This window comes from Equus caballus, chromosome 14, assembly GCF_041296265.1.
Source record: "Equus caballus isolate H_3958 breed thoroughbred chromosome 14, TB-T2T, whole genome shotgun sequence".
In the NCBI taxonomy this organism is placed as follows: Eukaryota; Metazoa; Chordata; class Mammalia; order Perissodactyla; family Equidae; genus Equus; species Equus caballus.
The window spans coordinates 55,572,769-55,599,164 of NC_091697.1; the positions used below are offsets into that span (position 1 = coordinate 55,572,769).

Below are 26,396 nucleotides of genomic sequence, written 5' to 3' on the forward strand. Positions count from 1 at the left end.
GTTTCCCGGGGACCCTTGGGAGTCTCTTGCAGATGGCTCCTTGAAGAGACACAGTGGTCCTTGGTATTTCTAAAGGTTAAAGGCAACTTTATTCAAGGGTGGCTTAGAGGTCAGTTCAGGAGTTGGAAGAACAGAAGAGCTGGATTAAATCCTCACTTTGCCACTTATATGCTGTGTGGCCATGGGCATGTTCCTTAACTTCTCTGAGACTGTTTCCCCATCTTTAAAATGAAGATAATAACAGTACCTGCTTCATAGGGATAGTATGAGGATTCAGTGAGATAATACAGCTGCCACACAGTAAACTCTCAATAAATGGAAGGAATTATTATTTTTGCTATTGTTACTGTCTTAGCCTGTGTTATCTAGAAAACAGAACCCTGGGCAAATCTTGCATGCCAGCATTTTATTGGAGCAAGGGAATTGCAATCCAAATGAAATAGTACTGAAGGAGAAAGGAAAGTGAAGCATGGGAAGAGGGAAAGCACATTCAGGTTGCTGACCTGGCCACCATCCCCTAGAATATACACTTGGTCATGACAGACTTCTCTGAGAAGATTATATAGAAACACCATACCTCAGAATGAGAAATAGAGAACTTATCAGCCTGATCCTTTCATCTGTTGCCTTTCGTTAGTCAAATTCACTCCACAAGACATTAACTCGCCTGTACATCCAGGGCAGCTCCTGGGGAAGCCGTATCCACACAGCGTGAGTGGTAGGTGTGCGAGTAGGTACAGGCCAGCAGCTCTCCGTGCCTGGCTGGGCAAGCCAGCATCTGTGCATGGGCACCGAGAAAGTCCTGCAGCATCGTGTGCCTCAGCAGCAGCAGAGAGGGTCCAGGCAAGGGAGACAAGAGGCGTGTGCATGAGCGTGAGGCACTGTCAGCCGGACTGACATTGGGACCCAGAATAGCTGCTGCAGCCAGAGCAAGACAATGCCACGGCCTCCCCTGTGGAGGTAGTGTTGGCGCTCACTGAGCCTGTGTCCACCACCCAGAGCTCCACCTCTCTGTGGGGGCCTGCCAGACAGTCTCTTGGAGGGCCGTCAGTAGCACTGAGCAGTGGTCACGTGGAAGAGTCAGGCACACCTGGGTTTGCATCCTGGCACAGGCATTTACTGGCTGATGACTTTATGCCAAGTCACTTGATTTATCTGAGCCTCTGTGTCCTTGCCTGTAAAATGGAAATGACTTCCCACCTTGTTCCTAAGTATCATCATGAATAAATGAGGTTGTTATGTAAGGTGCCCGAAGCATAGACGTCTTTCCAGTCTAGGTCCTTCCCCAGGCCCACCCTGTCCCAGAACTTCCTGCCTTCGCCAAGCTCCTGCTCAGAACCTTGAGGAAAGGACAGGCAGATCTCCAGCCACAAGTATAGCAGCTGGGATCAGCTGGGCTGAGCACCCTGAGTGGCCTGGAGATTATTTTCCAGCCAGTTAAAAGGACTCAGCCTCAACTACACAGGTTCCCTGAGCGATTCCCTGGGCGATTACAGCAGGGCCTCACTTCACCCTTCTTCTGGAGGAATCACCAGGTCAAGCGCAGCAGTGAATCAGTCAGAATGCTTTATATCACTCCAGTATGCAGTGATTAACTGTTGAAGGAAGGAAATAAGCTTGAATGCCCCAAGAGCGAATTTGCTCCTGATCTGCTGGAGGCAAAGCCAAACGTATCTGCTTGGTGCAGGCTGCATTGTTATTGAACAACAGTCAAGATGTCAGTCAATAAACAGAGGCTCTCACCCTCTGTAGCCAGGCCCCGACATCCCTCCTGTGTTTCCAGTCTAGCACAATGCCTTGTACACAGTATCCTCACTAAATGCTTCATAAATAAGAATGAAGGAATGGACAGGAGAAACAGCCAGATTCAAGGCAGGAGGGTAAGCAATAGACTGGGAATCTGACCATATGAACTTCTGTCTCATTTCAACGCCCTTGGTGTCCTGGGCAATGCCCCTTCCTTCCCCTTACAGGGAACCTGTACAACGGCCCACACTTCCTCAGAAGGTCAGTGCCATGACACATGGGAAAATGAGAAAGGCCGTGACTTAAGAGCAGGGCTGGCCTGGCCACAATTCTCAGCTGGATGCAGCACAGCCAATCTATAGAGGGAGTCTTTACTATCAGGAAAAGTCATGGGAAATGGTGAAAGCAGGAGAAAGGGGCAAAGCAATTGGCTTGTCCCGTGTCCCAGGAACTGGATGGAGCCTCTCTAGACATGAGGGACTCAACCAAAGAGGACCTCAGGCCCTCTTGGATGGGGAAGGGAAGAAAAGGTCCAGTGGCAGCAAGCACAGTGAAGAAACAACAGGACATTATCACCTCGGCGGCTCCTAAAATGGGCTGTGCAGCTGTGAATAGGATTTGATTGAACAGGAAAACAGTCGATAGAGCAGCGAAGTGGATAGGAAAGAATGGATTCCTGTAAATGTCATGTCTTACCCTTTGACTGCTCTCTGGAGCATGTCACCAAGAGATCTTCTTTGATAAGCAAAAAGCCGTGTTAGGATAAATGAGACTCGTGGTTTAGGAGACTCAGAGCTATTCTGAGCGCCAGCTCCACTGCTAATAAAGCTAAATGACCACTCTCAGGTGGACATCTGCTCTGAGCAGCTCATGCTCAGGCTGCTCTGCCCAGCTGGGGATCCTCCCTTTGGTCCACCCACAGGGGGCCTTCTCTCTGTGGAATTTTGAGCTTCTAGGGTAAGATGGGTCCTCTCATCTGTTTCTGTGGAGTTGGAAGATTCAATCCTACAGAAGGGAATTTGGGCCAGAGCACACCGCAGGTACCCTCCCCCTCGTTCACCCCTCAACCCCATCCCTGCCATGTTCAAGTCAGCTCGGGTCCCTAAAGTCTACTCAGGAGTCCACTTTGAAAGTCAGCTGTTAGGACCCAACAGAGAGCTTCTCATAAGAGCCCTGTTCACCCTAGGGGTACAGTCCCAGGCCAGCTCACAAAAGCCTGTCCCACCTGAATCCCACCAAGTTATAGTTGTGTCCCAAATGGGAGGAGTAGAGATATCTTGGGACAAAACAAAAGGTTTCTCTACCAACCAGAGACCCTCAACCCTCAGCCAAGCCCTGCACTATCCTCCAGTGTGTTCCAGTTCCAGATTCACGTACCTCCCTCCCCACCCCCAAATTCCTGTTCCCTCCATCCAGCAGACCTCAGTGAGGGGGTTAGACGAAAATAGATAGAATTAATTCTGCCTGTGGTCTGAATAAACACATAGTATGAACAGTCTTAATTGAGATCAGTGGATCTCTGGTGGGGTTGAGAACCCCACCTGAAGCATCTGGGAGATGGTAAAACTTGGGACTTCCAGGCCTCACCCCTTAGAAAGGCTAATTAAAGTGGCTCCAAGTAGGGCCTAGAAATCTGCATTAACAAGCAGATGGGGCAGTAGGGATTCTGATACAGGTGGTCTTAGGACCACACGGTGAGAAATGCTGCTCTTGTCCAACCTCAGCATTACTCAGATGGGGAGATGGAACCCACACTCAGCTGTGTGCATTTCAAGAAAGAAGGACTTGTTAACCCAAGTGAGTATGTTATTGGTAGAATTTTAGGTCATGTGCAGGAGGGGTGTTTTTTAATAAGCACAAGCAAGAAGAGTTCCCCAGATCCACCAGGGAGCGAGCTCTGGAGTCAGATCCTATAAGCAGTTCCCAACTTTTCAGCCTCCTTCTCCTTCAGAACCAACGGTTTTCTCAGAGGTCTGGGTTATTTTTCACAGCCGCCTCTGTGTCAGGGGCTGGCCTGAGGGAGGCGCAGGGAGGTGTGTGCATGGGTCGTTGGCTGGTGAGCCCGGCTGTCTGGGCATGACAGATAGTTCACCTGCTGGCAGCCCATTATCTCCCAGCCACTTCTATTAGAAATGGCAGATGACCAGAGGGGAGGAAGAGAAAGGTGTTCCGACAAGTTTTATGCTCTCAGAGTACAAAATCAAAGTTTCCCAAGACGGGCGTGAGCAAGTGGAGAGAAAATCGCCTGAGAATGCTCTTCCTTTAAGACAGGCTTTCAGAAAAGTTCTCAATTCCGACTAGAAATTCCATTAGGAATTTTGTTCTTTGGGGAACATAGCTGATTTTATCATGGAAGTCAGTAGACAAATAGGATTTGCTTTTTAGAGGTTTGTTTTGTAGCCAACTTTGCTGAAATGCACATATTCCATAAAGCAAAGACTTTCTGCTTAGAGATTGTACGGAAACCCTGGGGTCCCAGCACTCTGGTTACAGTGTTAGAAAAAGACAGACAAAGAGTCCGTGGCTCACTGATGAAACACAGCCGGGTGAGAATGCACAGAAAGAGTGGCTTTCCCTATACTCTGATTGGTGACCAGGCTGGTACAGGTTCACAGAGAAGAAAGGGATGGTCTGGGGACAATGTGGTAACCCAGAGCAGGGAAGTGAGGGGCTCTCTAACATGACCCGTGATGGGCTCCTGGTCTCCCCTTTGGGTGAACTTGGCCTCCCCCACATAGCTCTGTTTGGAGATTAAATGTGGGCCCTCACCCTCTAAAGATGACCCCAGACAATCTTTTCTACAGGCTGTTGTGGAATCAGCTTCATAGCACAGCTAGGTTGAGCCTTTTCTAATCAAAAATAGTACCTCTCCTAAGGTTATTCTGTCTCCCCAGGAATCATTTTAATGGGAGGCGCTTCAGCAGTGCTAGGCAAAATTAGAAGCTTCTGTTTTTCCAAGACAGTTATGGGAAATTTTCACACTCTATGGACAGAGATTCTTATGCCCACCGGGGGCAGGACACGCTGATTCAGCTCCACCCAGCTCGACGGGGCCACAGAAAAGCCAGCTCCTCCATCCAGTGAACCTGGGGGCACTGGGGCTGAGGGAAAGGGTCCCTGAGACTCTACCCACACATACCTCCCCCCCCCTCCACCGCAGGATTGCTGCACCTCCCTGTTGTGGAACTCCTGATGAACTCACAATCTGCTCCCTCATTGAATCCACACAACAATGGAGTGACACAGATACTACCACCAGGAAACTGAGGCTCAGAGAGATACTGGACTTGCCCAAGATCACACAGGCAAAAAGAGAATTTGAACCCAGATCTCTAGGATTCCAAGCCCATCCTTCGCCTTTTGACCTGAAATGCCCAGAGTGGGACCCCCACTCCTGCACCAGGGCCTATGCTCTGAGGGGGAGGGGGAGCATCTGTGCAAGTTGGGTCACATTCCCGTGGCTCCAAACTCTGAAGAACAGCTTACTAAATTCAGATTTTGATTATCTTTGAAAACCTTGTGATTCTACACATCTCAGCTCTAAATAAGCAGCCTGTGATTGTCCCCTCAGTATAGCCAATTTCTATTCCAAAGCATGCTCATTCATGTGACAAACATTATGGAGCAGCCACTCCATGCCAAGTTCTGTGTTAGGCCCTGGAGTCATAGAGATTACTAAGACAATCCTCCCATCCCTGAGGAACTCATAAAAAAGGAGCAGATTCAGAAAAAAATAAAAGCATCAGCTGTTAGACCTTGTGATCATCATCACAGGGTGCTTGGGCAGCACAGGGAGGAGGAAACACTGAACTCTGCCTGGCAGGATCAGGGAAGGCTTCATGGAGGAGGTGACCCTACACAGAGGGTCTTGGAGGATGACTAGAAGGGCATTCCAACCCGTGCAAAGGAACGGGGCATTTTTTTTAAAATGAAGGAGAAAGCAGCTGCCTTACTGCCCAGATACTGATTTATTCAGATTGTTTCAATGCCTCATGATACATAAAACCACGAATAATTTTCTCAACAACAACGACAACAAAGCCACTTCCGGTGGCAGGGTCTGAGGAAGGGGCGGCAAGTGCTATGCCAGGCAGTGAAAGTGGCAAGAAGGAGCCCCTGAAGCAGCCCAAGGAAGAAGCCAAGCAGATGGCTGAGAGAAGGCATTCAAGCAGAAAGAAAAAGAAGAAATTCGAGGAGCTGAAAGTGAAGGCCATGGGGAAGGGCCCCATGTGACAGGTGGAAAACTGAGAAATCTGCCAAAAAGTAAGCTGCTCCTTGTGCCTGAGGCAATGGCGATCCTTAATTCCCTTCCTATTTAAACATCTGGATTCCCTGCCATAACATCTGTTTCCACCTATAGCTAAAATGAAGTGTTGTCTTGGAACCTGTTGTACATTTAAGAATAAGCTTTTGTTAAAAAAAAAAAAAGTAGGCAAGAGTTTGGGGAAATGGCAGATGACTAAATCAGACAATCCAGCAGGAGCCAGACAGTGAAGGATTTTACGAGTCCTGATAGGGTGTTAGAGTCCCCGCTAAGGACTTTTTGAGAGGAGGAAGGTGATCAGATCGGCCTCCAGAAAGAGTGCTGGGGCAGCTGTGTGAAGGCTGGGCTGAAAGCAGGGAGAGGGGAGGCCGGAGCTTGGCCTGAGCTTGGTGCTGAGGATTTTACGATGAGCAAATGCAGCCGTGGTTCCTCCCCTCATGGAACTTGCAGACTGGTTGGGAAAACAGATGTTAATCAAGTAGTCACAGGAATGAGGGCATGTTTACAAATTGAGAAAATGTTCTGAAAGAAAGGAACTTGAAAAAAAGGCAGCTCTAAAGGGAGCTGAGCTAGATCCATTATGATAAAGGCGATGGCAGGAAGCCAGCGGAGAGACGATGCAAGCCTGAAAAAAGGGAGTGGCGGTGGGGATGGAGAACGGGAGATGCAGAAGGGTGCTGAGGAGGTTAGAATGGATGAGATGTGGTGACCGACTGAATGTGGTGGGAGGTGTTCTTGAGTTTTGACACTGGGAATGCCCTACAAACATTTGGGGGAGAGAGCCAAAGAGAGTACGATTGGGAGGAAGGCAAGTTCCCTGGTGATTCAGGAAAGGGATAGGGGCTTTGACCTTCCCCAGGACCCATACCCAGCAGAGCTGAAGGCAGGCACTCAGATCTGGTGAACACTCAGTAACTTGGCAGAAGTCCGTGCCCTAAGGGCCTGGAGGAGCAGTTGGGCCTTGAGAAGGAGGGCCCCACGCTCAGCACCAAGGGCCAAGCAGAGCTTTGCTGAAGGGGTAAAATGGGCTCTTTAGCTAAAAATGCTGTATTGTGCTTTGCAAACAGAAGATAAGAGCCTGAGACTTCCCTGGCCCAAGGAAGGGCAAAGAGGGAGACAGTCAGATGAGCCGTATAGGCCCTGAGACGTCCAGAAGGGAGCGATGAGCCAGAGGGGCCTCCTCACAGCAAAGGGCCATCCCTGCAAGAAGGATCAGGCTGCAGAGGAGGTCCTGCTCGGGTAGCTGAGATTACAGTGTCTGGATCACATTATCTGCCTTTGTGAGACTCACCATAACCAATGGCCAGCGAAGAGAAACTAGGGAAAGGTCATAATGTGGCATCACAGGACCGTGGCCTACCGCCACGTTCTTCGTGCACAGCACGGTGAATGTGTGTGCAGGTGGGAACATGGAATGGAATCGGCCTTCTGGGCCTTACAAAGGACAGATTCTCCCAGGATCCCGGGTCAGTGTTGAAAGATGGGCATCTCTGATACAGAAGTGTCATCATCACACTTTATTATATTTTTGAAGTTATAATCTTGCCTTTCATCTTATAAATTCAAATTAGGCATAAGGGTTTGGGAGAATGAGAGAGCTTATTAGGCCCATTTTCTTGTGGAGAAACTAGCACAGAGAGGTTCTGAGACTTGATGGAGAAGGGAGCAGTGGCCAATGGTGGGGCCCAGGTCAAGCTCAGAGAGGCTAGGCATCTGGAAATGACCTTACGTGTCAAAAAAATAGTTTGGGTGTAATTGAAGTTCTCATCTTTGCATAACTCTCGAATAAGTGATAAAAATATAGATCTTTTCCTGGGCTACTTTAGAAGAATGATTATGCCTGTTACAGCAGACGTTGTACTATCATATGATGTTTATTTATACCCTCTCCTCATGTTTATCCGTGACATGAAATTTTAAAAGCCTGATGCCTTTGAGCTTCGGGAACAGGCTGAGAGCCCACAAAGTTCTGAGGGAAAAGACTCGATGACACAGAAAATGTGCTCTTTTGGGTGGCGTCTTTTCAGGCATTCCCCTCAAGTCCTCCGTCTTGTTCTCAGACAGAGTATAGCCATCTTAAAGGGAAAAAATCCTGGCCTTTTTATTATAGAATAGAAATAACGTTTAAACTGTCATTCCTCAAAGTGACAGAGTGACAGGAAACTGGACTGTCAGGGGTTAGCTCTAGAGATATTATCAGAAGGGGCAGTTCTTAGGCAGGTCCAAAGCAAGCTGGCTAAGACCAAATCACCTCGTGCCTCAGTTTCCCAGCATTCAATCATTCATTGACAAAAATTGTTGACTGAGTTCCTACACTGAGCCGGGCATTGTCTGGGCACTGATGACAGAGCAGTGAGCCAGTCAGCAGGAACTGCCCTCGTGGAGGTCACATTCCTCCATGAATGGGAAAAGAGGGAAAAGAAATAAAAATAAATAAACAGGTAAGATCATTATAGATTAAGTGCTGAGAACTAGGAAGGAAATAAAAATGCTGTTCAAAAGAGTAATTAGAGGAAGGACTCCTTCAGACAGGTGGTCACAGAAGGCCTACCAGAGCGTGTGACGGTGAAGCTGAAGCGTTCCAGGCAGAGGGAAGAGAGGATGAGAGGGGCCAGGGCACAGGGCCCTGAGCCAGGGTCAACCGGCGGGGCAGTGTGAGGTGCAGAGGTCATTGATTCAATCGTTAGCCTGTGGAAAGCCGCTAAAGGAGAGAGACAAGAGCTGATTTACAGTTTTAAAGAGTTATTCTGAGAATTGATTATGGGGTACACGAGACTTTAGGCCTGATGCTGGAGCCTATCGCAGTTAAGAAAGAAAAAAAAAAGCTAACACTAATAATGAAATTAGTAATGTTTATTGCATATTTGTTACGTGCCAGGCAGTATTTTATACACTTCACAAGCATTCTTAACTCATTTAATCCTCACCACAACCCTATGAAGTAGAGATTGTAGCTTTCCCATTTTATAGCTAGAAAAAAAAGAGGTACAGAGAGGCTGTTATTTGGCCAAAAGCTCACAATCAAATCCAGGTTTGCCTGCATTCTGACTGCTTCACCAGAGCCCTCCCTGGACACTGGGATCAGGGCCCAGGGGGTCAAAATGGGCATCAGGGATTCATTCAATGGACACTGAACTTACTGAGCGCTTTCAGTGTGCCAGATTCTGTACTAGGTTTGCAGTTTCAAGAGTGAAGAAAACACAGCTCTGCCCTCAAGTAGCAGCCAGGCTACCAGGAGTAGAGTTGGACCCTCCATAGGATAAATCTGGGATGCACAGGCTTTGTGCACCCCAGTTGCTTGGCATTGATTCTTGGGCCAGATTCCTCTACTCCTGGGTTGTCTAAATCAATCTCCTCATTTAGGATCCAAGATAAACCAAGAGGTGATTCAGAGGACGCAAGCTTGCAGGGCATGGCTGGGGCGAGGTTCAGACTTCCTCGGGCGTTTGATTCTCCCCTGACCTTCCTCAGGTCTGGTCCAGCTGCTCTCAGCCTCCAAGTCTGGGCATTACAGAAACGCAGCCCTCTCCCAGGGCCTTTCTATATTCCAAGCACCTTCTTGCATCATCCCAGCTCGGATGGCATGGGAGCACTCTTTCCACTTCAGCAGACGTCTAGCACAGCACCAGCTATTGTCTTCTGAATTTGAGAAACAGCCTTTCAGGAGCTCATCCTCCTGCTTAATTTTAGCCTGCTATGTGCAGATTTGGGTAGGTAACTGAAAACTGTTGAGAGGCGGGCAGAGTTCCATGACACTGGGGGGAGGGCGTCATGGCATTCTGAAGAAGCAGCAATTTTCATAACAATTGCCCCAAACCCGCCCCTTGTTGATCAGTTTGTTTTCTGAGACCCATACACAACTGCCTCTCAGGCAACCTATTATTACGGTCCCATTCCCCAGGCGAGACAGACCCGGTAGAGAACTGATTATCCCATCCCTGCCTTCTGTATGACAGATCAGCCCCAACCTTCCCCCCACACACTCCCGCCCAGTGAGAGGAGGTGAATCAAGGTCTATTCAGCATCAGTCAGGGGCATTTTCCTCTTTCACTTCATTAGGAGCACTTCTTATGCCGGGGGTGGCCTATTGACTAAACTTCTCAGGCCCTTCCACTGCAGGCCAAGAGTCAAATATTAAAAGATAGCATGAGCTGGGGAAATCAGAAAGTATTTGCTTGAAATCAAGGGTTTGTGATGATCTTGGCAGATAGGAGGGAAAATGAGGCTTGTTCAGAAAAGTCAATACGCATCTGAATTACTAACTCCATTCGGCCTTGTGTGGAAGCACCTGAGAAGCTGACGGGGTTGTGTGTGTTCCTGGGTAATGCAAGGCAAACAGAGCCACCTTGCCCACAGGCTTGCAGCATTCTCTCACACTGTTGGGTTTGCTTTAGACTGGGACCTCCACAAGGACAGAAACAAGCTCTGGGCACCAGCGTATCCTCGTCACCTGGTACAGTACCTGGCATATAATCAGAGTTCAGTGAATATTTGGCAAATAAATAAATAAAAATAACAGCCACCATTTATTGGGCTTTTACTATATACTTTATATGAGTTGCTGACTTAATCTTCACAGCAACTTAATAATAAGGTGCCTTTATCCCCACTGATAGATGAGTAAACGCAGGCTCAAATATGTTTTGTAACGTGCCCAAACTCACACAGCCAGTGCATGGTGGAGCTGGGATCTGAACCCAGGCGTGCATCTTTGCTCTTCTTACTCCTCCAACTATCTCTGTGAAGCTTCCTGTGATTGACACAGTTGCAGGAATCTGTGGCAAACTCTGCAGATAGCCAGAGTGGGTAGGAGGGGGATGTGGAGCCAGTGACCGCCATGTCTTTCAGTAGGGAACCTCAAATTCAGCCTTGAGACCAGCTAGTTGACTCTAGGGGCTTGTTATGGGACAAACAGCTTCATGGTGAATATCAACTAGGCCAATTCCAAGATAGTTTCTTCGTGAAAGACAGGCCCTGACCTCCACAGTGACTCCCCTTCTGCTCCATGCCCCGGGGTCCCATGGCTCCTGAATGTTGTGGGTGATGATTAATACATGACTCAGAGAGCATCATAACCTCATGAGACATTGGGGCCAGCTCTGGTACTCAAGCTCTTGGGATTAGTAATGTACTATGGGCTCCTTTCCAAGGCTAGCCTTCTCTCTGAGAATATATTATTGTAAGTTTCCAAGGTCAAGGTAAGAACACAAGTCTTTTCTCACTCAGGGCAGTGAGGGCAAGTTTCATTTATTTCCTGCTACATGCTAAACAACAAGGCGCCACTAGCATGGCATATCATGATAATTATGGAGCTCTTGTTACCATAAAAATCATCAAGTTTTCATGGAAGCTATTTTTCCCCCTTTTTCTTTCTGCTAGAATATCTGTCATTTTCATGTTGATTTATAAGAGCTCTTTATGTAAGAAAGACATCATCCATTGTCTGTTGTATGTGTTGCAAATAGAAATTCTCTTCTCACTTAGTCTTTTGCCTTATATTTTAACTTATTATCTTTTGGATGTATACAAGTAAAGTTTTATGTGGTTAGATCTCTCCGTCTTTCCCTTTCTAGTTTCTGAAATCTCTCCCTGCCCAATTGTATATAAATACTAATATTTCATTCTAGTTTTTTGATCATGTAATTTTTTAACATTGAACTCTTCAATTCCATTCAGAATTTATTTAGTAACACGATTTGAGCTATGGATGAAATATTGTATTGCTTACCATTTAGCCCAGCTAATCATGCATAACTCGGCCCATAAGGTCCCCTCTGAGAAACAACAACAACAACAACAAAATTAGTCTGTTCACTTAGTCTAGCTCATGTCAAGAGGGGTGGGAACAAATGAAAGACCCAAGCAATCCCAATGGTGAATCTAGCCATTTGGGATGATTCAAGCCAATAGACCTAGCTTTTCTTTAAAGAAGGTCTTTGCTACTGCAACCTATTTTGCCCCATAATAAGAGGAAGCAAGGGCTATAAACATTCCCTAAAGAACTAAGAAGAGATTGTTAAAAATGCATGCTTTGGCTAAGACCTCTTCCTGCCCAATCAGGGGCCATGGGCTATTGCTCTGGAAGGGGTCCCTTTCACTCTGCCAATCCCAATGAGTCTGGGCCTCTTGTAGTTAGATTCTCCTAGAGGTCATAGCCAAATTCAAGTCCAGAAGTTAATCCTTAAACTATAAAATAGAAATGAAATAGGTGTGAAGATTGTCTGTAACCCAGACACCAAATGAACAGATCAGCCTCCAAGCATGGAGGCCGTGGGCTGGTGAGGGGGAGGCTGGTAGGGGAGGGGCTAAGGCACAGGTTTAGGGATCTGTAAATACTCTCTAACTGGAACACGTACTGCTTAATGGACCAGCTCTGCCTCCTTCAGAGCATTGTCATAGAAAGCCTAAGTGTAGGCACCAAGGATAAATCAGAACTTAATGGCCGAATTCATAGCAAGACGCAAATGAGAAAAAAGTACATGCTGAATCTAGGCCATTTTTTCTAATCAAAATTCAGAAGGTTTTCCCTGAATGTGTTCTATAATTGCTTGCTTTGTTTGTGTCAGTCAAAGGTTTGTGGGGCTCTCCAAGATAAGAGAGGGAAGATGAATTTCTGTAGGACGTCTCTCAGCCACATGTATCATCCATTTCTTAGGTTGTTTGTGGTAAGAACACAAGCCTGGACCAGTACCTGTCTGCCCAGCCCCTCCCTCAGACAGGGTGTCCTCCAGTTTTCAGTGATTTCACTAGGAAGGGAACAACTGTCAGAGATTATGTCCTTCTGGCTCCTTCCAGTTTGGGGTTTGGGGCTCATCCAGTGGTTTTGGATTCTTTCTGCCACTATTCCCCTCCACTAGGGTGATAACCAAAGATTACTTCCTAGTGGAAGACAACACCTTCGGTTAATCATGCCCACACTTTGAGGGTACCTTTTTCACACAAAATGGATGCTGCATCTCGCATGAGGAACCTGTTTTCTCAGAATAGTGTCAGGAGCTGGAACTCTAAAATAACAGCTTGATACCCAGTCCTTACTTCCAAATCCCCAACTAAATTTTTTCTTACTAAAATGAAAATTATTTAAATATTCCAAACTCACAGTTTTAAAAGAAACCAAAAACAAGTAATGACAACAAAAACTCACTTCAATTTTTAGTTTCCAGCCTCTGGGATGCATAGGGAATGCGTCAAACAGCTGGCTAGACACACACGTCTACATCCACCCACACTCACAGCAGAGCTGAAAGTTCATGCAAGTCAGAGTTGAATTTTCAGCCAACGTGATGAGTACTAGTATTTTAGTACATCTTGTCAATTAAATATCAACCCTTAAAAAAATGCTTGGGGGTTTTTTGAGATCTAGCTAATCCTGGCCATTTGTGGGTAAGTGTCGGAAGTCTGAAAGGTTAAAGAAAAAAAAGAAAGTGCTTTCTCATAATCGTACCAAAAAATCTGGATGCAAGCTGAAAGAACTGTACTTAACCATTCGGATGTTATCAGATACACGTGCATATCCTAAACCATGCAGCCAAAATCCAGCTTTCTGATTGGATTCTATGTCATAAGCCTGATATAGGGTCATAGCCATGAAGTACAGACTGAAATGTGCTGGGATCTTATTCTTAAAGCCAGTGTATTTTGGTAACTTCATAGTCTCAAAAAGGTCAAAGGGCAGCGTCCTAAAATCCAGCTCTTCACTGAACTGCCCTCAAAGCACATGCAGTGTCTACCTTGAGTGAGCTGTAGGGTGAATTTGAACAATATGGACTCACAAACTCACCACTCTCATAATCTAGCTCCAGTTTAGAGGACTTGGTATAGGTGTCTGGCCTCACTACCCCTAGGCAGGGGGCAGTAAAGCACAGTGGTTAGAAGTACATGCTTTTGAAAACCTCAGACACGCCTGGACTTGCACCCGTTTCCAGTCGGGTGCCACTGGGAAAGGCATGGAAGGCTCTGAGTGTCAGTGCTTCCATCTGCAAAATGGTGGTAAGAAGCAAGCCCACCACAGAGGTGGGCATGAGGCTTAAGTGAGTTGCTCTGTGGCAAGTACCCAGCAAGGGCCAGGCACCAACGATGCCAGCTCCATCAGTCAACACCAGCTTCTTCCCCTTCACGTGGGGCTGAGTAGTCCGAGAAGAGACACTCAAGAGACTGCTGAAGGAAGCGTGTGCTTTCTGAGGCTAATAACATACAAGAACAAGCATTTGTCCTTGTGTTTAATTTTAAATGTTTAATTAATTACAAGATAAAAACGACAGCGCAGCCAGGACTCCCAATAAACGGCTTGAATGGAAAAGAAAGAGCCTGCCCTTTATCACATTCTTTCAAAGTCTTCTAAGAAATCTGAGCATCTCATTATTGCAGAATACAGGCACCAGCAGCCAGCCCCGGCCCCACTCCAGGGTAGCTGCTAATGTCTGCGTAAAGACAGCTGTTGCATGAAAAGCTCACGTTAGCTGATGCAAACTGCCTGAAGGGACTGTCTGCTTCTTTGCAGGGTTGAAGAAAGTTTTAAAACCTTATTTTGGTCCATCTTTGGCTTGTCTGAAGTGATCTCGGTGGTGCTGAAATATGACCACAAATTCATCGAGAACATCGGCTACGTTCTCTACGGCGTTTATAACGTCACCATGGTGGTCGTGCTGCTCAATATGCTAATAGCCATGATCAACAACTCCTATCAGGAAATCGAGGTAAGACCAGTTAATTGGAAATGTTCTCTCTCCCTTGGTTTAGGTTATATTGCTGTTTTCAGCAGTGAGGGTAAGGATGTTAGAAGCCATGTGTTATTAAATGTGAAGCCAGGATAGCAAACAACCAGCATTCTTCCTGGATTGCTCCAAGAAGACTTCCAGTCGACCTGCCTCATGGCATGGCAGGCACCACACAGAATGGCCCAAGAAGGGCAGAAAGAATAGGGGTCATGAATCTTTCTTGTTTTACGTGTCCCCTCATGCAGGTGAACCTCGGCAACTCAGAATGACTGTATCTTTTAACCCACATTCCCTTCTGCCTCTCATATGTTATTTATTAAGTACCTACTATATGCCACACTGGTGCTGGGAACAGGCGACACAGAGATTGACTAAGACACAATCTCTGCCCTTGAAGAACTCTATCCAGTGAGAAGAACAGACATGTAAATCAACAGATTGCAGTGCCCTGGGGAAGAGCACCCAGAGGAGTCCTACCAGGTGGAGGAGACCCAAAGCAGAGTCTGTGATCAACTGTGTAGGGAGGGAGCTTCCAGAGGTGCTGCTTGACGGCCATTCAAAGACTAACACAATTTTGCCGAACAGATAAGGGAGTCAAGGGAGTGTATCAGGAGGCAATTTATCAAAATCTAAAATGCACAATCCATAAGCTATTGACTGCAGCCTTGTTTGGAACAGCAAGAAATTTAAAACAAACTAAATGAGTATCAGTAGGAATCTAGTCAAATAGATTATGATACATCTGAACAGTGGGATACTGTGCAGCTTTTAAAAAGGATGAAGATGTTCTCTATACACTAATGTGGAAAGACCTCTAAGATACAGTAAGTGAAAAAAAAAATCAAGTTGCAGAATAATGTATATAGTGTGCTCTCTCTTGTGTAAGAGGGGAAGAGAAGGGAATACATATTCATTTTCCGCTGTATAAGTATTTGAAAAAGAAAAAGATCTCTGAAAGGATACACAAGAAATGCACAGCAGAGATAACTGCTGGGAGGTGGGGTTTGGGGAACATGGTGGTGGAATGCCTTTCTCTTTATACCTTTTTATGTTTTATAAATCTATTGTTTTACTTATTATAAAGTTAAAAAAATAAACTTAAACCAAAATAAAATGCACTAACCCTTTGACTCAACAATTCCAATTCTAGGAATGCATCTATGCAGAAATACGATTTTACGTAGATGTTCGTTAAAGGAAAAACTTGGAGGGGCTGGCCCAGTGGCATAGTGGTTAAGTTTGCACGCTCTGCCTTGGTGGCCCAGGGTTCTCAGGTTTGGATCCCAGGTGCAGACCAATACACAGCTCATTAAGCCATGCTGTGGTGGCATCCCACATACAAAATAGAGGAAGATTGGCACAGATGTTAGCCTCACCAAAAAAAAAAAAAGGAAAACTTAAAACTAGCTCATCAATATCAGAACATATAGCATAGACCTTAGAATACTGTATGTAGGAGAAAAAATTTTTGTGCTGATATGGCAAAATCCCTATGATATTGTTAAGTGAGAAAATGCAAGGTGTGGCTTAAACAACAGAAAGTTATTTCCTTGCAGTTCAGGAGGTAAAGTCCAAGAGGAAGGTGTTGGCAGAGTTGGTTTGTGGTGAGGCCTCTCTCCTGGGCCTGTACACAGCCACGTTCCTGCTGTGTCCTCACATCGCCTTTCCTCTGTGTGTGGTGCACCCCTGGAATCTCTGCCTCTCCTGATGACACCAGTCATATTGAATTAGGGCCCCACCCTTATGGCCTCATGTAACATGATTACATCTTTAGAAGCCCTATCTCCAAATACAGTCACATTCTAAGGTCCAGGGGTTAAGGCTTCAACATCCAACTTTTAGGAAGACACATTTGGTCCATAATACCCACCCCCCCAAAAAGGAGTATTCTAAACAGTAGGAGCAACGTGTGCCAAGGCAGGGAGGGGTGAAACAATGTGGTATATTCTGCCTTGTAAGAGCATAGATCGTGCAAGGAAGGAGGCGAGAGGTGAGAGGAAGAAGTGAGCTGGGCCATGAAGCCTTAGCGCCCCCTGCCGACCTCCCGGACAAGTGCAGCACTGAGTCTATGGACAAACATATTTTTTTTAAAGTGTTTTACATATTTGGTCACCTATGTGGATGAGCTATTGCTCATAAGTCCTCCCTGCCCTTCTGGGCCTCAGTTTCCCCATGTGTAAGAGAAACCAGATGGTGCCTGAATGATCTGTGGTTCTCTGTACCACTCACCTGGGAAGGTCGGCCCCATCCTAGAAAGCAATTCATGTTTTGCTCCAAATGAATGTGGAATGTAAAGCCACGTGTTTGGCATGACATGCCCACTAGTTTGGGGCAAGAGTGGGCAAGCCCACAGCTATGATGTCAAGTTAGCCCACCACAGCGTGGTGCCATGAGATGGAGAGAGCACACTGCAGCCCACCCCCCCTCCACTGGGCTCTGGCCTTCTCCTTGACAGGTGAGAGCACATGTCCCCCACCTGTCTCACTGGTGAGGTCTGTGCAAGGACCAGAGAAGGGAAATGAGCCCCCCGGAAAGTGCCTGGTATTCACGGTCACATTCAACTCTGATGAAGTACATGTTTGTAAATCCTTCCATGAGAATGCTTGTTTATTCAGTCAGGAGATCTTGAGCACCCATTATCCCAATCCACAGACCCGCCCGCCTCTGCACCTGCCCTCCATCGAGAGCCCTGCCCATGTGCCCTGGCTCCCAGCCCTCCTGCCTCCTCAGGGGCCGCGCCTACACATTCTCCCTCTCCGCCAGCATCTTCACCTTCTCTCTCTCTGTCTAATCCTTCCTGTCAGCATTTAAATAAGTCTCTTGATCTTAAAAAGCAAAAAACAAAAAGTAACTACAAAAAACCCTCCCTCGCTCTCACTTTCCAGCTCTCAACCTCTTTCTCTCTTGTTCTTTACTGCCAGTTTTCTTGAAAGGGTTGTTTATGCTTCTCACTGCCTCTTCCACTAATTAACTCCTAACTCCACCCCACCCACACTTGACCTGGTTGAGAGCTAACTACTCGCCCCTTGGATCTCAGCTCAAACACCAGCCACCAGGGCAGCCTTCCCTGACCGCCGGGCCAGGTCAGGGGCCCCAGCACCCAGAGCCTCCCACAGCTCTTAGCACGAATGTAGGGAAGAGACTAGCTGATGAGCTCTTTAGCATACCCATGGCGCTGGCCAGCCTGTGTGTTCCATCGGGACATGGATTGTCTTCCCCAGTGCCTGCCTAGCACATGCCAGGTGCACAGTAGGTGCTCAATAAATGTTTTCTGAATGATTAAAGGTTGACCACTAGGCACTGTGTTAAGTTACAGAGATAAAAATATTTACTGAGGGGTTCCTAAGTGTCTGACACTGAGTGTTTTTCATGTGTTAACTCCTTTAATTCTCACAACAGCCTATGAGGTAGGTATTATTATCCTCATTTTACAGCTGAGGAAACTGAGGCCCAGAGCAGCCAAGCCACCTGCCATGGTCACGCAGCTAGCAAGGAAAAGAGGCAGGATGTGAACCCAGGCAGGCTTCAGAGCCGTGCTCTCACCACTGTACCACCCTTCCTCTCAGGTCGGATGTCCCGGGTACACCTCTCTGCAGTACAGCAGACACCAGGAGCCACCCCTGCCCTCACGAAGCTGCCAATCTAAAAGACCCACATAGGATGTCCCCATAGACCAGGCCAGGTGCTGATGGGGTCTCAGCAAAAGCAAATTAAATAGTGGGGCCTGCTGGTGATGACTTTCTATCTCATGGCACATCCCAGCAGCCTCACGTGGGCCCTTGCTGGGTTCATGGTCCCCTGAAGTGTAGCCATTGCCTGTGGGGAGAGGAACCCACGGCTCCTGGAGCACGTACTCAATGCCAGTCTCAGGGCTCTGTGAGGGACGCAGTGTTATCTCCATGGACAGATGAGCGCCCACGGCCCTTGCCTAAAGTCACACGGTTTGTAAGGGGCTGTGAGCCTGAGTCTGTCTGATTCCAAATCCCATGCCTCTTTCCTGGCCTCAAACCGCCCTCCTAGGACAGAGGCCTAAGGAGCCTGCTTACAGAGAAAACACACCTGCTGCCTCCCAGGGGGCCCCTCAGCATTCTGGCATTGACACCACATCAGAAGTGACAGACCTGGGGTTTAAACTTACCACCACCAGGGAAGAGAGCATGGCCAGACTCCCTCCTGCTAGCTACAGTCAGGTTTGCTCCCCGTGACTTCCATATGCAGAATCTCTAACATCCTCCTTGGCAGCACTCTGACCAACAGGAAACACACTGTGGTGTCCAATATAGTAGCCACCCTAACCCCATGTGCCTGTTGAGCCCTTGAAATGTGGCTCGTCCAAATTGAGATGTGCTATAACAGACATGCCCATTTTGAAGACTCAGGGAGAAAAAAAAAAGGGAGCTATCTTATTAATAATTTTTTATAATGATTACACGCTGAAATGATAACATTTTGGATTATTGGATTAAATGAAATACAGCACTGAAATTAATTTCGCTTGTTCCTTTTTACTTTTTGTAATGTGGCTACTAGAAAATTTAAATTTACCTATGTGGCTCACCAAATATTTCTGTTAGGCAGCGATGCTCTAAAAGATTAATACCTTGACCTGGAGTGATTGGTGAATCAGTTAGGAGAGCTGTAAATGTTAACGGATCACAAGATTAAGTGACAGGGAGAAAAGTTCCTGGGTAAGTGGGAAGTGAAAAATGTTGGTGAAAATACCCAGTGGGGATAAGGGAGGAGGAACTGGCTGAGGTTTTCAGAGATGAATCCAGGGATTTAGGTGGAGATCTTTGCGGGTGACTAATTGCATAGGGTTTCAGCAAGAGCAAACTTCCCATCTGGTGTCTCTGTAGCAAAGGAGAACATCCACGAAAGCATCAGTCCTGTTTAGAGATCTCTCCGAATTTGCAGGCTGCGTCCCCACTCCTCAGACTGAGCTCAGTTGTTAAATCGTGGCCTTTGATGGTGTGTTGTTGTTCCCCTTGTTCCACAGGAGGATGCAGATGTGGAATGGAAATTCGCCCGAGCAAAGCTCTGGCTGTCTTATTTTGATGAAGGAAGAACTCTACCTGCTCCTTTTAATCTAGTGCCAAGCCCTAAATCATTTTATTATCTCATAATGAGAATCAAGATGTGCCTCATAAAACTCTGCAAATCTAAGGCCAAAAGCTGTGAAAATGACCTTGAAATGGGCATGCTGAATTCCAAATTCAGGGTAGGTAGCATGGGGTTTATGGGGCTAATAAGGCAGCCAGAGGGGAAGGAGGGGGTTGTGTGTGTTTCATTCAGATGGTGTCCCTGATAACAAGGGAAGTCAGGAGCCTGGAGGGGCCGATGCTTTTCAGAATCTGCTGAAGCGTCAGCAAAGCTGCAGCCCCAGCAGAGGCTGCCTGCAGAAGCTCCCTTTCCCCCTGCAGTTCCTCGGAGAGGAGGACGCCTGGGGGCTCAGCAAGCCGCCTGGCTGAGCCGTGACCTGACTCAGGGGACTCCTTAGTGGACCTGGAAGTAGAATAGCTCTTCCCAGAAAGGATCTGGAGAATGCGCTCTGGGAAGAAAGCTTCCCTGCCCATTGGTCCCCTTCCTGGAGATTCTCAGTGTTTATTAGCACATTAAAATCTTTGAGGAGTCCTGGCAGAAAGATACCCATAGAACTTTAATTCCATGCTTCCCAAATAAAGTTGACCAAACAATATTCTGTAACCTGTTGCCATCCTACAGAACTAAAGTCCCAAGGAACGGTGTTCTAGGAAGCCAAGCAGCGTGGGTATATTGGCCTCCTGAGGGTCCTCTTTTGAGAAGCTGCCCCATATGTGGGAGCGGTTCAAGTCCTACCATGTATGGATGTATGTATCTATTGTGTACTTTGTATTTTTTCCCCAGAAGACTCGTTACCAGGCTGGCATGAGGAATTCTGAAAACCTGACAGCAAATAACACATTCAGCAAGCCCACCAGATATCAGGTACCCACCCCTTTTCTAAGTGTGGGCGGAAGTGGACTCCATCAAGACACAATTTAGTCACATGGCTGTGTCATCCCTCCAGAACACAGCTTCATTCCTTCCTTACTTCAACAGATATTTATTGAGTGCTTACTACATGCCAGGCATCATGCTACTTCCTGGGGATACAGACATTGTTCTTGTCTTAGTGGTACTTCCTGTCCACTGAGAAAGAGAAACAATGAACAAGCAAACACACAAATAAATATACAACCTGAAATCAATAAAAGTGCCAAGAAGAAAATAATGGGGTTCAAAAATGGAGAAAAATAGGGATCCCCTGTTTAGATATGGTTATCAGAGGAGGCATCTTCAAGGAGAGGACAGTTAGCTATGACCTCACAGAAGAGAAGGAAGCAGCCAGTGGAGGCTTCCAGGCAGGGGAAAAGCATCAGCAAAAGCCAGAGGGGAGAGGGGTGGACAATGAGGTCAGAGGAAAAGGCAGTGGACCAGGCCAAGGTCAGGATATGGATTTTACTCTATTCAATCTAGGAAGGTAGTGGGAGAAGTTTAACCTTGGGGAGGGAGAAGATGATAAAATTTTATTCATGCTTTAAGAAGATCACCTAACTCCTATAATGAGAGGAGACAGGTGGGGACAAGAGTGGAAGCAGGGAGACCAGTGAGGAGGATGTGACAGTCATCCAGGTGCAAAGGATGGTGGCTTGGATTGGGGTGTGAGTAGGGTGATGGAGAAAAGCAGACACATTCAATATATGTTCTGGACATACAGCCAACAGGACCTGACGTGTACCATTGGATGGGGGGAAGGAGAGGCAGGTCCCGGCATGATTCCCAGGTATCTGTCTTAAGCAAGCAGGTGGATGTTGGCGTCTTCAGTGAATACCTGACCTTAGGCTGCCAGCCTGCCAAAGTCTGTTGTTACAAAACTTAGAGGCCCTTTTATGCTTGCAATCCTCTCATTGCTTCTGGAAATTAATGCCGAATCTCTGAATCAGTGTGAATCAGCCTGAGCCCATGATAGATGGTAACTACAGGTTATTGATTATAAAAGTGCAGGCCATTCTTTTCCTGCCTTCCCCTTCTCAATGATCAGGAGTTTTATCCATGCTGATCATTTCTTATCAGATGTAAATCTGAAGCTGTCCTGAGTGTTCCTTTGGCCCAGGTGATGTGTCTCTGGTGCCACTGTCTCAGAGGGAGCAATTACAGACTTAGCGTCTTCCAGGCCCAGGTCTCTAATTGAATCTCTGTCCATATTTCAGAAGCCAGCTGTGCAGTTAGGAGGATTTAAGTGGACGATTAAGAAATGGCTCATCCCTCAAAGTACTCACAGTTTTATCAGATGACACCAGCTCAAAATTGGCAATGGGCAAATCTTGTATTTAATTGTGCACAAAATTGGGCCTGACTAGTTTGATCTGCTTTGAGTTATTTTACAGGACAAATCCTTTAGTCAGTGGAAGGATTTTTATTTCTGAGCTTCTCAGAGAGAAGTATAGATTATCTGCATTACAGAAAAGATAGAAAACCCTAATGGGTTAGGGCCAAATCTCTCATGTGTTTTGAGCAGCATCAGCTGCTGAGATAAAGGAAGACTGATCGTGTGGCGACGGTCCTGTAACCAGAATGAATCCTTCATGAACGAGGCCATTTTCAAAAACAGTCTCAGAGCCATCCCATTTCTGTCTTCATCATCACTGGTTGAGTCCCTGCTGCCTTCAATCTCCCCGAGAGCTTCCTGCTGCGATTACAGAGACTGGCTGGTTTGCAGCTTCAGGCTACTGATGACTTTGGGAAGCTTGCTCATCCTGTATTTTGTGAATCCACCCAGAAAAGCCTGGGGCTACTTATTCAAATAGTTGTCACAGAAAAGAAGAAAGGAGAACTGGGCTAGTAGACCTCAGAGAGAGGAGGTAGAGAGGACAGCACAGAGGAGGAGAGAGCTCCTTGCATCTGCACATTTGTACTTTGCTCAGCCCTGCTAGGAGAAGTCTGGGCGTCTTCCTGAACCATCATCTGCTCAAATAAGAATAAACCATGAGATGGCACAAAAGGACAGCTGGGAGCAGGCTAGACCCTAACCCAGGTGTAATCTCACCATATTCCTGTGAGAGAGGCTGTGTCTTCAATCCGGTTTAACAGAGGAGAGAATTGAGGCTCAGTGGTGAAGGTCACACAGCTGGTTGAACTGAGATCTGTCTGACTCAAAGGGGTACCCTTCTTTTACGATATCATACTGCCAGGCACTGGGCATCCTCATAGTGTTGCATCTTATCCATCTTCATCGTGCTGCACCATCGCGCCTGTTTTTGACAGTCACTAAGAAGAGACCCATCTGAGCCTTTGGAGCCTGTGGGGAGGAGGCAAGGAGCAGGAGGAGCTACTTTTGCTATCACCGGGCAGCAACCAGCGGAGCAGAAGGAAGGATTTGGGCAAGGACCTGACAATGGCTCTTCTGTTTTCTTGGGCCCACTGGTGGCCTTCCAAGTTGCATTGCCTTCTTCCCAGAGCAACTTCCAAATGTGCCCAATTCACTCCCCCTTTCTTACTATCCAGGCCACACCTGGCACTGCCATCTCACTGAGTATGGATGCTGTCAGCCTCTCACACTGTCGTGGTTCTGAGGGGTTCTGTAGCCTTCCCAGTAAGGCAAAAGCCCTGTTGTTCATGTACATGTAGCTATTAAGCTTGTCTCCTTTGTGTCTCTTCAGTAGATCTTCTTGACTTTTCAAACTTAGTGCTTGAGCTGTTTGCTTTAAGCTTGTCAACGCTTCAGCTCTTTGGAGAGATTCTCCGTGTAAAGGAAGGCAGTGCCCTCAGAACAGAGGCTCTGCGTGCTTTGCTTTGCTTAGGCTTCCGGGGATCTGAATTGTTATTTTTCACTAAACTGGGTTCCTTTAGCAATGTTTTTTCTAGTCTGGGCTCTGTGGACATGAGACTAAACAATGGAACAAAACCATAATGCTGGTGAGGTGGCCAACATGTGCCTCCTCTCACAGCCACCGTTGCCTGTTCCAAGAGCCACTGTTCAATTCGCTGGGGTGTGTACAGACCCCACACCCTCACTCTGAGAGCTGCATTTCCTTCTGGGGCAAAGCAAACCACCTGCATTCCAAGTGAACCCGGAACCGAGGCACAGCCCGTCATTCAAATGAGCCCCAACCTTCATGATGCAATCCCTTCCCCACACTCAGCGGGGAGTCCCTTTTTCACCTTCTAGATGCCTCTTCTATAGAGGTCAAAGCAAATAGGATAGACAACTTGCCAATGCTGATTTCTTCTATCCTGGTGTGTGATAAATCCCAGTTTAACAAATGACTTGTCGTGGGATCCACTTTGCCCACTTTCTTCCAAATGCTCCTCAATTTCTGTTTTCCTAGGTGGCAACATTGCTTCCTTCTGGATTTACTTCATTTAGCATCTTCAACATCCTGTATGTGTTCTCTTGTTCGTTTTGGTCATAAGTTGCACAGAGAGAGTTGTCTCTTCCATAGAAAGACTTACCATTTTCCCCACAACCAGCAGCATCCCGAGGCCATCTGGTCCCTCGGAGTCTGGGCAGAGGGAACTGTGTGCCTTCTCCCCTGGATGTAGGTCTCAGTGTCAAGGCCATTCTTACCCATGTGCATCTCACTCTCATCCTCAAGTGCTAGTTCTTTTGTCTGAGTAATATCGCTAAATATACTCATCTCCAGCACTTGCTAGATGCATGAAGGGAGGGTGGACAGAGTTGCCACCAACAGGGACAGGTTAACTAGGGGGAAGTTTATTATCTTCATGAAAGAAAGAACTCTATGGAAGACAGCAAGGAAATATCTCAAAATCATCACCAAGGAACAAGCTTTTCCCCTACATAGTGAAGGAGGGGAGACTTTTGATGTCCATTTATTCTAGAAACAGATATCCTCTATAGCCTCCACATTAAATAGAACTTTGGGCATTTTCTAACCATTTCAGACTTTCTGGGGAAAGGCTGGCATCTTGCTCCTGCAGATCCCAGGTTGTCTACCGTGCACACACCAGAGGGGAAGCTAGGTCCCCATCAGGACACAAAGTCTCTAAGCAACTGACAGGAAGTCACACTGTTCTCCTTTAGTGTACCTATCGCTCCTGGGAGTGAAGTGGGGATGGGGAGGAAGGTTAAAGGCCCCTGCATGTCTGCAGTGCTCATGCGATTTGCTTCCATATTAAGCTTCTGTAATCCTGATGCATGGTGAAAGGCTTAAAAGCAAACCTTTGCACGGCCTGCCCTACAGCGTAGCAGTTAAGTTCAGTATGCTCCACTTCAGCAGCCCAGGTTTGTGGGTTTGGATCCTGGACGTGGTCCTACACCACTCGTCAGCCATGCTGTGGCGGCATCCCACGTGCAAAGTAGAGGAAGACTGGCACAGAACTTAACTCAGGGAAAATCTTCCTCGGCAAAAAAAAAAAAGTAAACTTTTGCTTCTGTCCTTTAGAGCCACAGGTCTGCAGAAACCATAGCTCAGGTCAAGCATGCCATGTTCAAAAGTGGGCCATGAGCACTCGTGATGATGACATACCAGTGACCCTCTGCCCCAAGGGTAACAATTTTTTTAATTGGAATATCCCCAGGGTACTAATAAACAAAGCCATCCATCCTCTGAAATATAGCTGAGATTTCCTCCTGCATAAAAGACTGTGCTTTTTTAAAGGACAAATATGTACCCCAAAGTGGCCCAATCCCCCTTTGACAATGGGAGCCAGTTGCCTGCATCTCATCCCTAAAGCATCTTACACTTAACCCTTTTCTCAAGCTTGGACGAAGCCCCAGCTTTGGTTTCTATTTTGGTTAAATCCCAGATCTGCCACTTCCTTGGCTGTGTGACCTTAGAGAAGTCACCTTGCTCTCTGAGCCTTGGTGTCCTCATCTGTAAATGGAGATGACAACCCCCCTCTCACTGGGTTTCTGGGAGGATCCAATCAGGACACTTGGTCAAGGAGGCTAACACGACTCCTGTTGTGTACGGAGGACTCAATACATCTGTCTTTGCTTCTTTTCCACCCTTCCTCTCTTCCTCCCGGAAGGCTACTCTGCATTGAAAGGGGGCTTGTGAGCGGGGCCTCGCCTATTCTAAACAAACGGAGTTTGATGGGCACGTTTTGTATTGATAGTAAACACATACTACGGAATCTTTTTAAATAATCAGTTTATTCATGTTGCAGTAAAACACAGTGTGCACACTCAGCCAGGAGGACCACGATTGCTCTGTAGCATGAAAGGATGCCCCTCATCCCCATCACAGAAAAGACGACTCTTCACTTCCAAACTCTGGCTGATAATTTTACATCATCAACATACACACTCTTTAACTGATGGATCCAGAGACCAAAGAACGCTTAATTCTTGAAGTTTTCCTTAAAAAGTCAACAAACTTTAACTAGATCCCCTTGACTTGTGTCAGCCTGAAAGTTTACCATGGGAGAATACTTCTGAATTCCTTATTCAGTAAGAATGTTAGATATTTGGGTATCTGAGTTGTTTCTTTTTTCCCATGAGAACTGATTCAGGACAAAGATCTTTTTGTTTTGTTTTTCCCATTCAAAGTGAAAAGAGCATTATTGAGCCCCATGGAAAGGCATCTATTCTTAGAACGTAGGGAACCTGCCTTCTTGATGAGAAGACTGTGGTGAGAATTCTAGCACGCAGTTTAACCACTAACATGACAAGACCCAGGCCCCTC

The 26,396-nt window shown here is 46.7% G+C and overlaps 1 protein-coding gene and 1 long non-coding RNA gene across 3 annotated transcripts in view; one reads left to right on the forward strand and one right to left on the reverse strand.

Annotated features, from left to right (window-relative positions):
* LOC111767806 (uncharacterized) overlaps positions 1–26,396 on the reverse strand; it is a 293,689-nt gene that overhangs the window by 262,661 nt on the left and 4,632 nt on the right. The gene's annotated exons all lie outside the window — the stretch shown is intronic.
* TRPC7 (transient receptor potential cation channel subfamily C member 7) overlaps positions 1–26,396 on the forward strand; it is a 135,253-nt gene that overhangs the window by 104,403 nt on the left and 4,454 nt on the right. For both annotated transcript variants that reach the window (XM_023617656.2, XM_070234280.1), the window contains 3 exons: positions 14,511–14,706; positions 19,724–19,945; positions 20,611–20,691. In XM_023617656.2, the coding sequence (XP_023473424.1) occupies positions 14,511–14,706; positions 19,724–19,945; positions 20,611–20,691 (499 nt within the window). The remainder of the gene's footprint in view (positions 1–14,510; positions 14,707–19,723; positions 19,946–20,610; positions 20,692–26,396) is intronic.